At 41.7% G+C, this 13,526-nt stretch overlaps 1 protein-coding gene across 1 annotated transcript in view; it reads left to right on the top strand.

Moving 5' to 3' along the window:
- The window catches only part of ITK (IL2 inducible T cell kinase), a 79,710-nt gene that overhangs the window by 21,026 nt on the left and 45,158 nt on the right, over positions 1–13,526 (top strand). Inside the window, exon 4 of the mRNA XM_073621166.1 lies at positions 824–952. Coding sequence (XP_073477267.1) covers positions 824–952 — 129 coding nt within the window. The remainder of the gene's footprint in view (positions 1–823; positions 953–13,526) is intronic.

Here is a 13,526-nt window from a genome sequence, read left to right on the forward strand (position 1 = left end):
TGTCAGTGGTGGCTGTCAAAATTTTAAAAATCTATAGCTGGCACCACTGCTATTAGACACGCAAATAGAAACTCTGACCAACCCTGAACGCAGCCGATGCACCTTCAAAGTTATTTCTGCTGGGTTTTGGCCACACACAAACTGGCCATGGCTAATCCATCACTTTATATGCAGCCGTAGCAGTGTTGCTGCGTCCTGAGGTGGTGTTTATCTGCCTCTGAATGCAGCAAAATATCTGCTCTTCGGCTGTCTGGATGTAGCTTAACAAATAAAGCTAAAGAGAGAAATTGGTTTCCATGCACAACTGCTCCAGATTCTGTCTGTTCCAGTTTTGCAGTCCTATTTTATGGGTGTAGAGGTAGGCATCCCTTGTTTACTAATGCCTAATTTTTTTTTTGTTTTTTTTTTTAACAAAGTACAGCTATCCTTTAAATAAAAGAGGCCAGAGCCACTGATTTTAGTTTTAATCTGCTGTACTTCACTGTAAGGTTGCCACCTGTCTGGGATTTACCCGGACAGTCTGGGTTTTAAATCATGTGTCTGGGTTTAAGTCCACCTGAAACCTGGACAAATTATTTCGACAGGAATGTGATTCGGAACAGGGTTTGACAGGAGGGTGAGGGTACACTATGTGCACTGCATTCAAAGTAATTAATTAATAAGTAATTCAAAGTAATTTCTCAACAAAATAAAGCATTGAGACATGGATGGATGGGTGGGTTTGCTTTAAACATTAAAAATGCATTTAAATTCCACTTTAATGCTTTTTCTGTGATTACGAAAGTGAACTGGAGGCTTATAGAAACTTTCTCTTCATGTACAGTGATAAAGAGCAACCAATGCATCATTCCTAAGTACCACCCCAACTTCTGGGTGGAGGGTCGGTGGAGATGCTGCTGCCAGACGGAGAAGATGGCAGGGGGATGTACATTATACGACCCCAGTATTGGCTGTAAGTACCACTTTGTATATAGACTGTGCTGTCGATATGCAGATTTAATGGTTAGTTCAATTACAATGGTTGTTGATGTAAATTTTACTTTATCTATACACTTTAATTTAGAGGCAAGTAAAACACTTTACCTAACTGAAATTTACAGCAATTTGGACTATATACTGTATTAGCCCAATGCCTCACTACCCAGAATAATCTATTTGTCTTATAAGAAATGTTACATAACTGGGATGAGGAATTGTTAGAAATTCTGTATATAGCCCTACAAAGCACAGTGCACAGTCCACATGGGCTTTGCTGCTTAACTGTAGACTGAAACAGGAAACTTTATTATAGAGCCATAGAGCAGATCATAGATGCAGCTACAAACTTATAAACACTGCCATCTACTGGTTGAAGAATATATCTCTACTAAATACTGATATTGAAGTAGTTGTTGCATAAAATGCAAATCTGTATTCCAACACCCCCGCTTAACAACTACTCCTTATATTAGTCCCATTTAGGATCTCAGTTATATACATTTTAAAGCTTGTCAAATTTTCTGATCCACTTTTGTTTCTCATGGGTTGGAAGTCTTTGCATCTCATCCTAGAGCTGGGCGATTTTCTTAAAAAAAAAAAAAAAAAAAAAACTTGATTCACGATTCGAATTGAGTTTTTTTTTGGACACAGCGCCGGTCCTGAGGAGCTGCGGGCACAAGTTTTTAGGCGAGGCTGCGGCGTCCTCGTGAAAAAAAATCTAAAAAAATCGATTTGCTTAAATTTTGAATCGATTTGACCTCTCAACCCGATTCAAGATTTAAATCGATTTTTTCCCCAGCCCTATCTCATCCAATGAATCTGGTTCTGGTTTTAAATCTACATAAGCAACATAGAACAGAGAATTGGCTCGCATGCTTCTGGTGGATTTCCTGATTGAAGCTTCTTGTAGCCTGGTTTCTTCTTTTACAGTATTGGATTATCTGCGGTAATCTCAATTTTTTTTGTCTCTTTGTTGCTTATCTTTATGTTAAACAAATGTGGAATTTCCCTCATTTTGTGTTTGTGTTCGTTCGTGAAATTTTAAATACACTGCAGTTTCATCAACAATTATACTTCTACTGATGGCTACCTTGTTTGCATCTTGGTGTAGAATTCTGTATCCCTTTTGAGATTCACTGTATCCCACAAGTACACCTTCCTTTGCACAAGGATGTGAAATGTGCAAAAATGTTTAGATGGTTCAGATTTGGGGCTTTTCTATTCCATAGTTCATGTGGAGTTTTCTCAGTTGATTTTCCTGGTAGTTGATTTTGGAGATAGCTGCTGCCATAAGTGCCTCCCCCCAGTATGTGGTTGGCATCAAATAGCATGGTCCTTCTACTCTCACATAGAGTACAGGTCATTCTTTCTGCAAGCCTATTTTGTCCCCAGTTGTATGGTACAGTAGTTTGAAATATTATGCCATGCTTTTTGAAAATTACCTGTGTGTTATCACCTATATATTCAGTCCCATTGTCTGTGCACAAGACACTCAGCATTTTGTCAAATTTGTTGCTTACTTGAGAAAATATTGTTCAAGTTTCTCTGGTACTTCACTTTTGTTACCCGGAGCAATCATCTATAAAAGTGAAAAAATACCTCTTCTTTCCTGGAGTAAATTTTTCTATTGGACCGCAAAGATCTAAATGAATTAAGTTTTTTAGCTCTGCTGTTACTGCTGTTGCTTTGGAAATGCTTTTATTGTAATTTTTCCGTTTATACAGCTGGTGCATTTCATTGTTTGATCACATGGACTGATTTTTATTCCACCTGCATAGTCCTTCTCAGTTAATTTCTTTATTATGTCAGGACTTCTGTGCCCCAGTCGTCTGTGCCAAGTGTGAACGCAGTTTGAATGTTTTTCTTCCTTGGCAGTATTAACCACCTTCTTGCAGTTCGGCTGATACAATGCACCTTTAATTTTAGCCTTTGCAAGTAAGATATCCCCTTTTGTGATGGCACAACTGTCATCTTGGAAGGTCACTATACTGCCTTGTTTTTCAAGCTTCTTCACTGACAAGAGATTAGTTTCAAGAGCAGGGACATAAAGGACTTTTTTCACAGGTATCTTTCTGGTGACACTCAGGGAAATAAGACAGTAAAGAAAACTGTCTCTGATTCCTTCTAATTCCATTATTTTCCCATTAGCTGTGGTGTTTTTTCTGCTTCACTCTGGTCAATTCTGTAATTTGTCATGTGACTCATAGCTCCCGAATTAACACACCATACCTGCAAAGATGAGGTGCAACTTTTGGATTGAAAAACATATTCATTATCTGAAGAAAAATCTGTTTCTTTTTTCACACTTTTGGCCTTTTGTAGTTTAGTTTGTTTTTGCATTTTAGCCTTCCAGATTCTACAATCTGCTTTGAAACAACCTTGTTTATTGCACAGAAAACCTTCACGTGTTTCTTGTTGCACGTTACTGTTTTTATTCCTGTTTTTCTTCTTTAAAGAAAACAAAAACACAGTCTATTATTTCTGTTTTACGCTTATATTCATCCCCAAGCTTGCCCTTAACATATTCAAATGTCAGTTCATCATCTGGATGTGCATCAAGTGTTATGACAAGTGTTTCATAACTTTCTGGTAAGCCACTAAGTAATAGTGCTGCGACATGAAAATCTTGTATGTCTTCTACTTTGCCTATCAGTCGTACAACCATTTCCAAGATGTGCCTTATGCAATCCTGCATTCCCTGGCCTTTCATCAGCGTGGTTTGGTATAGCTTTCTAATCAAATACAGTTTATTTCCGAGATTAGCTCTTTCATTGGCCCTTTTGTAATCCTTCCCACATTTCTTTAGCAGTTTCACGCTTACATATATGTATGATCTGATCATCTTCTATGCTAAGAGAGAATGTGCTCTGAGCTTTTTGGTCTTTCTCTATCCACTCATCTGAATGATGTTCTGGCCTGACATAATTTTCACATTTCCACGTACCCTTTCTTATTACCAGCATTTTTAACTTGAATTTCCAAGACTGATAGTTCTGGTTTGTCAGATTTGCAAATGAAAACTTTGTTTCAGCTGTGTTGCTGGCCATTTTCTTTTATTCTGCTGCAGTCTTCTTTCTGTTGCTGTATCTTGCTGTAGCAGGTTACGACTCGGCTATGACTGGGTTCTCGGCTTTTCTCTGGGTGGGTGTCTGGGCTATGTCTGGGCCCATAACCTGTTACAAATTGTGTATATAGCCCTACAGAACAGACAGTGCAAAGTCCACATGGGCTTTGCTGCTTAACTGTAGACAGGAAACTTTATTATAGAGAAAAGACATAGAGCATACCATAGATGCAGATACAAATGTATAGACACTGCCATCTACAGGTTGAAAAATCTATCTCTACTAAATACTGATATTGATGTAGTTGTTGCATAAAATACAAATCTGTATTCCAACAAGAATCCTTATACACACTTCCCTGCACCCTTTGGAGCTCAAAAGTTGGATCGTCATTGGATCCTGTATTATGGATCCTGTATGGCCTGGAATTGCATGGGTTGGGTGGGGGTGCCTATAATCTGATATATTCAGTGGAGCCAATGCTCTATTTAATAGTTCACAGTGCTCTGAGCAGGTTAGGATTATCCACTAGACAGAGCAAATTGAATCATGAATCAATGAATCATCCAGATGACACAATGCGTCCAGCCGTAACAGCGCATTGAAATCACGGACATCGTACGGCTGGTGCATATGCATTGCGCCGATGTGTAGGTGGCCCCACCCGCTATTAAAGCAGGACAGCAGGGGACAAGAAGTCCCCATTGGAAACACATCGCAGCTCCCAAAGCAGTCTTCTGTGTACTTATTATTTAAATTGTTCAATTTTACTTTATGTTATATTATCTCTCTGGAATTTTTCTTTAAACTTTTTATTACTTATCAAATGTTTTGAGATTGTGATATTGCCTATTTTGAATTCTTGTTACTGGAAACCATGTTTCAATTTATTGTTACTTTCCTTTTTTTTATTGATGTACATGTTATACATGCATGTTTTCTATAACTTGAAATTACAAAAAAAACTTTATTGAGAAAAAAATAAGACCAAACTCTAGCTAGGGTTAGAGTTAGAATTTCTGTCTGAATTGTTTGGCTTCCTGTGCCTGTAACACCAATACACAACATAAAGGCAGGAAGAACTATTTTTTTGCTGTTTGTGTCCCTTCTATAGGGATTTCCATCACTATTTATTCCATCGATAAGAGGATATCTAATTAAATGGGACACACCCCACTCATTAAAAAATTAAACAAGAAAAACATTTAGCTTGAGTTAGTCTTTAAAGTGGAAAAAAACTTTAATTTCCTGTTTCAATTCACAAATTGTATAGGCATTTTTGTGCAAGTACTGTATGTTCACAAAATGGGCACCAGACCTTTGTATTTATAAACCAACCAAGATCCTGCTCATCTGCAGGTTTTGGAAATGGTTTACTATGCGCATTGCCTCTGTACATGTTTCTAATTTCACTAGGCATTACTTTGTGTGGTGCACACCCATTTATGCTGTGCTACCCCATTGAGTCACACATATATTTTTTCTGGTCCTACCATGAGCATATTGAGAGCATGGGCAGAAATGTGCCTCAATAAAATATGCACTGTGCGCCCTACATTCAGCACCTGCAGAAGCATACAAGTACCATTTCTTATTGAGGTTTTTTGTACTTACAAAATTAATAAGACAATGATATCTGTGTTTACATAAATCTCTAGCAGCTTCTCAAACCACCTATACGGATTTACAAATTGTTCTAGCATCAAGATATCAACCCACTAAGATCAGATAATAATATAAAAGTGTAGTGCCCATAAATGTAGTCAAAAATAATGAAACATTCAGAACACCAATAGATAGCAATCACATAAATAAAATACAATTTATTTAGCTGAAGGTAAGTAGTCCATAGACAATGATTCCTTTAGAGCAAACATAGTATAAAACCATTCCAGTGAGAAAGCTGTATCACATCGAGTGAACCTCCACCAACAGACAGATTGCAAACTCACCGGAATAAATGGCTGCCATTACAGCAGCATGGAAGCCTCAAACACAGAGGGAGACCATCACATTGGATCACTACCATCAGAGATACAGGACCGGATCTAGCTGGAAAAAAATAAGCTCACCCAGAACCCAAAAGGAGTCTCATAATATAATAAGGTTTATTGCAAAGGTTTAAAACGCATTGCAAATAGAAAAAGTAAAAACTCACATAAGGCAGCTGCTGGTGACCCGGAATCGCTCAGCAGCAAGACGTCAATGCCAAGTATCCCGCCCAACATGATTAAACATTTTGACACGACTCCAGTTTCAGAGGCTCCCAGTATAATGCTAATTTAGTTACAGTGTGCCTATGTTTAGGCTTGTGGCTGTTTTTCCATGAAAGGTGAAACATCTTTTCGTGTTGTAAGTGGTAGCCAGAGTAGGTTGTGAAATCATCATTGCTTCAGCAAAAGGTCAGTGTTTCTCAGAATTATGAATTTTGTGGGCAGAGGCATGTAAACTATGAGGAAACAAGGTTCATTATTAAAAAAAGCCTCAACTGTATGGTCAACTTAAAGTGTATGTATAACTCAAACTCTATAAAGTGAGGTGCATTGTCATTGAAATCGATGTTTCCATTGGAAGATTTTCTCTTACATTTTTTTTAAAACTTTATTTATGTTTTTAAAAAAATACAGTAAAATGTCAGATCAGGGTCAAAAGAAAACAATAGTAAGCCATAGTAAGCATAACAAACTGGAGTATGCTATAGTATATCAAAAATACAGGATGGTATCTCAAAGCATAAATAGTTTTCACAGGCATACACAAAAGCCTGTAACATTGAGCCATATCATGGAGTAAAATAACAATAGAATAAATGACAATGAGGTACATTAATAAACTATAAAATATAAATAGGCAACATAGGACAGCAATTATGAGCGCCATAAGCATTATCGCATGTCAACCGTTACTCCTGAATGTGTCATATGTCTGTTGTGCATGTCTGATCAAGATTATAGGGTGTTGGGGAGGGGTATTGTATGCCTGACCAAGATTATAGGGAGTGAGGGAGGGGAGGGGTATTTCCCCTTACCTTTCGAACTGGTGGCAACTCTAAAAATTCCCATGAATTTCTGTGCCATTTTCAAAATGACAAGCAAGGAAAGCAAAATAAATTGACAAGATTGGGGATCTGGGTTTTAGTTTCTTTGTTTAGGCCACAAATTTATGGAACTTTTTTTTCAATCCAAACAGTACATCAGAAAACAGACTTAAGCTGGCCATAACACATACAGATTTTCCAATCCATGATAAAGAATGTGGCTAGAGAAATCTATTGTATTGTGACAGTTGGTACCTGTGGCTGTTAGAATACTATTACAGTGACTGCAGTTGAATGGATGCAGTCACTGGTTGACTTTTTTCTGCCCAACTCCTTTGATTTCTCAGTCAAAAATTGTTGAGCAGTATAGTGTTGGTAGGACCACAGGAATGGTCTGAAATTCAAACTGTATATGACCAGTTTTAAAACAGCGAAACAACCACAAGACCCCAAATTCTGAATACGGTACTATCTTTATCTAACAAATCAGACATTGGCTAACATCCCTACGTAATCTGGGGGAAAATCAGTATTTGAACATACCTGCTTGCATTCTCCGAGGGCTCCTGGGCTCATCTCAATTATATATTCAACTGTGAATACCCAAGGAGTCCTTTTCTTCCTTTCCTACGTAGCAAACTGGGACCAGGAATTATCAAAAACTATGGACTTGGAAGACTGTCTTGGGTGTACATTGCTAAATGGTCTTTTAATACTTCAATTTGTCTGCATCAGGGGCGTTGCTAGGTTTTCAAAAGATCTGGGGCTAGAGCCCATAGCAGCAATACACATGTATATAACACACATGTATGGGTGGGCATACACATGTATATAATATACGTGTGTGTGTATATATATATATATATATATAAAAAATATTGTTACATATCTGAGTGCAGATGACCCCTTCATTACATAAGGGTCCCCAGAGAGCCCCCCCCCCTTACATCAGGGTCCCCAGAAAGCCCCTTCCTTACATCAGGGTCCCCAGAGAGCCTCCCCCTTACATCAGGGTCCCCAGAGAGCCCCAGGGCTCAGGAGTGCGCTACATAAAGAATGCAGGGTTCAGCTGTGCCCATCTATGCAGCCCCACCTGTGCCCAGGAATGCGACCTCACCTGTGCCCAGGAATGTAGCCTCTCGTTTGGCTGCACTTCTTCTGTGGATCACAGGAATGCAGTTCGTTTTGCACTCCTGTGACATGTTTTTAGCAGACAGCAGGTTGAAGTACACTCTCTGCTGACGTCACAGAAATCAGTCCAGGCTCTGTGTCATCACGACCACTGAGTCGGGATCTGCCAGGTCCCTGGACCGATACCTGGCTCAGCCTCTCAGCGAGCCGATGAGAGCCTAAGCCAGCCGCTCCCCGCCCCTCCACAGCTCAACGCTCCAGTGTTCAGTGCTCTGCTCATGGAGTTGTGAGAACCGAGTTATCTGCGATGTTCGATCGCTTGGTTCTCAGTGTAGAGGCGACGGGGGACAGATGCAGCATCCAACGAGGTAGGTATGATTCTAAAATAAGCAGAAATTCTCACTTCTTTTTTAAAAAGACAGTTATTAAGCATTGCTCACAAAGCCAGGTATAAAGCATTGGCCACAAAGCCAGATATACAGTAAAGTAGAACTCTTTTATAACTGACTTTGTGAGAAATGCATTATATCTGGCTTTGTAAGAAATTCATTATATCTGGCTTTGTGAGCAATACTTTATAACTCACTTTGTGAAAAATGCTTTATAACTGGCTTTGCAGTACTTAAAAAGACAGTTATTAAGCATTGCGCACAAAGCTAGGTATAAAGCATTGCTCACAAGGCCAGATATAAAGCAGTACTCTTTTATAACTGACTTTGTAAGAAATGCATTATATCTGGCTTAGTGAGAAATACTTTATAACTGGCTTTATAACTGGCTTTGTGAAAAATGCTTTATAACTGGATTTGCAGTACTCACAAAGCCAATTATAAAGCATTTCTCACAAAGTCAGTACAGTGTGGGCAGGTGGGGACAGTACAGAGTGGGCAGGAGTGTGCAGTACAGGGTGGGCAGGAGGACTCAGTGCAGGGCGGGCATGAGGACACAGTGCAGGGTGGGCAGGAGGGTACAGTGCAGGGCAGGCAGGAGTGTACAGTACAGGGTGGGCAGGAGGGCACAGTGCAGGGTGGGCAGAGCAGGCAGGAGTGTACAGTACAGGTAGGGCAGGAGGGCACAGTGCAGGGCGGGCAGAGGGTACAGTACAGAGCCGGTAGGTGGACGCAGTGGAGGGCGGGCAGGTAGGCACAGTGCAGGGTGGGCGGGGGGGCACAGTGCAGGGCAAGTGTGAGGGCACAGTACAGAGTGGGCACTAATGTATAATACAGCACAGTTCTGACAAGAGGGAGGATATGGAGGAGGGAGAATACAGCAGAGCCTGCACCTCCTCCAAGCTCTCTTCTGTTTGCTGCTGTCACTTCTGTCCCAACTTTACTGTTCACTGTAGGAGTTCACTGCCAGGCTGCCACCACCCCGATCCCCCCTCCCCTTGTCCTGGACCAGAGCATTCTCTTCTGCTCAGGCCCTGTCTGTGTCTCTTTGCTGACCTTATCCTAGGGGAGCGTTCCATCAGAAAACTTGTTAAAGCGGGATTCTGGCCGTGAAAAAAAAAATCAGCAGCTACAAACACTGTAGCTGCTGACTTTAAATAAGCACACTTTCCTGTCCTGGGTGCCAGCGATGTCCCTCGGGTCCCGGCACCGCCATCCTAACTAAGGGAAACACGCAGTGGAGCCTTACGGCTTCACTGCCCGTTTCCTACTGCGCATGCGCGAGTGGCACAGCGCTTTGTGAATGGGACGCGATGTGTTGTGGGACACACACAGTTCCCATAACACACCGCGCCCCATTCCTCAGAAGACAACACGGGGAGGAGAAGACTGAAGATCACCGCGGCGTAGGAAGAGGCAGATTAGGAAGACTGCCTAGCAACAGCCATTTCATGTAAATTAAATTTTTTTTTTCCTCCATTTTTTTAGGTATTTTTTTTATGCAATTTTTTTTTCAGGGTGGACCTCCACTTTAAGGATGCAGAGCTTTGTGACCTGGAACGGGCATAGTATCCAGGAGTAACGTGACCATCTGCAGGGCAAAGGTATCCAGAACTCCTGTGTGCAGCTCCAGGTGCTCTGCTCTCATGCCTCTTAGCCAAGGGGGGAGAGATGTCAGACCCTTATCTGTCATTTGTCCACTCAGCCTGGCCGGTATGTTCTCTGCAAGCAGTGGGGTAGTGGACCCTTCTCTGCCTGCACTTTGAACTGCATTAGGCAGGGGCAGGAAAATACCAGGCTCCTGGGATTTTTAAGCACAGCAGCCCCCACCCCCCCTGTAGTGACACCACTGCTTACACAGACTGGTAAAAAACCCCATCCACAGCCAACATGGTCTCCCCTTCAGCTAGTGACATGGCTACTTATGGAGAGGAGTGCACACTCAGAAAACAGAAGCCTGGCCATGAGCCAGCTGATAAAAGACTGCCGCTGCCACTCACTACTGCAGTGTCTGACCCCAGGGCATCAGACTCCCTCACTGCACAGATGGATAGTGCCAATGCCAGCGAGAAGAGAGGTGGGCCGGAATCAGCCGCACTGCTCCTCTTATACAGCCGCTGAATTAGACTGGCTTTTGTGCGTGGGAGGTGGTTTTCCAGGATCGCTCTGATGTGTCAAGTCTGGTGCGCGTACAGGGGCCTGCCAACCCCTGCCCTAGAGATTCAGGGCTATGGGCCACAGTTTCAGGGCTATAGCCCCAGTAGCCACCCCTTAGCAATGCCACTGGTCAGCATACAAGGTCCTCTTTCAGTAGTTTTGGGTGCCAACCTGCAATGACTGAGCAAACTTTTTGAGGCTGCGGTCTGCGGGGGTGATGTAGGTCATATGTGGTGTTCCTGTCCAAAATTAATTGTGTTCTGGTCCAGAGTGTGCAGAGTTTTTAGCCTTCAACAAACCTTCTCATCATTTCCAAAGATTCTTGCTTGGTTCTTCTACATTTCCGGGCCTATGCTCACGACAGCAGAAACTCGCTGCCTGGGTACCTGGCCCTTCTAGACCATTTCTGGGTATTTTGTCTTAGATGATTTATGGGCTCTTATGTTGTTCTGTTCTGTCAGCTTGCCAGGGAATCCTGTAACATGTTATCTGTAACATGTGTTTCGCATTTTTTTTGGTGTATAATGTTTTGCTCATTACTTGTGCCTCTGCATAGGCACAACTTTTGCTGTTGCAGAAGTATTTCTTAATTTGTGTATTTGTATTTATAATGAGCTTTGCCTGGAATTCTGTAAATATGAAGCTTTGGCTGATCACAGATTTGCACTGTACAGGTATATAATAGTGAACCGCTGGAGGGATGAAGACAAAGCTGTAATTGTTTTCAGAAAGTGCAGCTGGGAAAAGTAAAGCGAGGGCGAGGGACCTATTGGCAATTTCAAAAACAGGTGAAGTGACGGATTGAGGTTAAGCAGGGAATTTCCAAAAGGGGGCAGGAAGTGGCGATTAAATCTTTTTGTTTTTGCTGAAAAGCATGAATGTGGTCTAACATAGTAACATATTAGTAACTTAGTGCATGAGAATATGTTTTGTAGTCATAAGAATTGTTTTGAACTTGGATTACATCACAATACAATTATTATTTTCCCCTATTTACAGTACACCCCTCACATTTTTGTAAATATTTTATTATATCTTTTCATGTGACAACACTGAAGAAATGACACTTTGCTACAGTGTAAAGTAGTGAGTGTACAGCCTGTATAACAGTGTAAATTTGCTGTCCCCTCAAAATAACTCAACACACAGCCATTAATTTCTAAACCGCTGGGGGTGAGTACACCCCTAAGTAAAAATGTCCAAATTGGGCCCAAAGTGTCAATATTTTGTGTGGCCACCATTATTTTCCAGCACTGCCTTGACCCTCTTGGGCATGGAGTTCACCAGAGCTTCACAGGTTGTCACTGGAGTCCTCTTCCACTTCTCCATGACGACATCACAGAGCTGGTGGATGTTAGAGACCTTGCGCTCCTCCACCTTCCATTTGAGGATGCCCCACAGATGCTCAATATGGTTTAGGTCTGGAGACATGCTTGGCCCGTCCATCACCTTTACCCTCAGCTTCTTTAGCAAGGCAGTGGTCGTCTTGGAGGTGTGTTTGGGGTTGTTATCATGTTGGAATACTGCCCTGCGGCCCAGACTCCGAAGGGAGGGGATCATGCTCTGCTTCAGTATGTCACAGTACATGTTGGCATTCATGGTTCCCTCAATAAACTGTAGCTCCCCATTTCCGGCAGCACTCATGCAGCCCCAGACCTTGAAACTCCCACCACCATGCTTGACTGTAGGCAAGACACACTTGTCTTTGTACTCCTCACCTGGTTGCCGCCACACACGCTTGACACCATCTGAACCAAATAAGTTTATCTTGGTCTCATCAGACCATAGGACAGTAATCCATGTTCTTAGTCTGCTTGTCTTGAGCAAACTGTTTGCGGGCTTTCTTGTGCATCATCTTTAGAAGAGGCTTGCTTTTGGGACGACAGCCATGCAGACCACTTTGATGCATTGTTTGGCATATGGTCTGAACACTGACAGGCTGAACCCCCCTCCCCCCCTTAAACCTCTGCAGCAATGCTGGCAGCACTGACATGTCTATTTCCCAAACACAACCTCTGGATATGACACTGAGCACGTGCATTCAACTTCTTTGGTCGACTATCGCGAGGCCTGTTCTGAGTGGAACTTGTCCTGTTAAACCACTGTGCTGCAGCTCAGTTTCAGGGTCTTGGCAATCTTCTTATAGCCTTGGCCATCTTTATGTAGAAGAACAGATCCTCAGAGAGTTCTTTGCCATGAGGTGCCATGTTGAACTTCCAGTGACCAGTATGAGAGAGTGAGAGCAATAACACCAGATTTTACACACCTGCTCCCCATTCACACCTGAGACCTTGTAACACTAACGAGTCACATGAGACTGGGGAGGGAAAATGGCTGATTGGGCCCAATTTGGACATTTTCACTTAGATATTGTACTCACTTTTGTTGCCAGCCCTTTAGACATTAATGGCTGTGTGTTGAGTTATTTTGAGGGGACAGCAAATTTACACTGTTATACAAGCTGTACACTCACTACTTTACATTGTAGCAAAGTGTCATTTCTTCAGTGTTGTCACATGAAAAGATATAATAAATTATTTACAAAAATGTGATGGGGTGTACTCACTTTTGTGAGCTACTGTTTATATACAGTACAGTACATGATGTAGCATTTTACAGAGTATATACCTTTCATTTAATTTCCTTTACCCCTCAGATTCACATTTGAATGTTCCTATCACACAAGGGTAATTGTGGGAGGAAGCCAATGAACGTGCTGTTTAGGCAACTCATATCCTCATATTGTTTGGTGATTCTAAATGAATAATA

This window comes from Aquarana catesbeiana, linkage group LG03, assembly GCF_042186555.1.
Source record: "Aquarana catesbeiana isolate 2022-GZ linkage group LG03, ASM4218655v1, whole genome shotgun sequence".
NCBI classification, from domain to species: domain Eukaryota; kingdom Metazoa; phylum Chordata; class Amphibia; order Anura; family Ranidae; genus Aquarana; species Aquarana catesbeiana.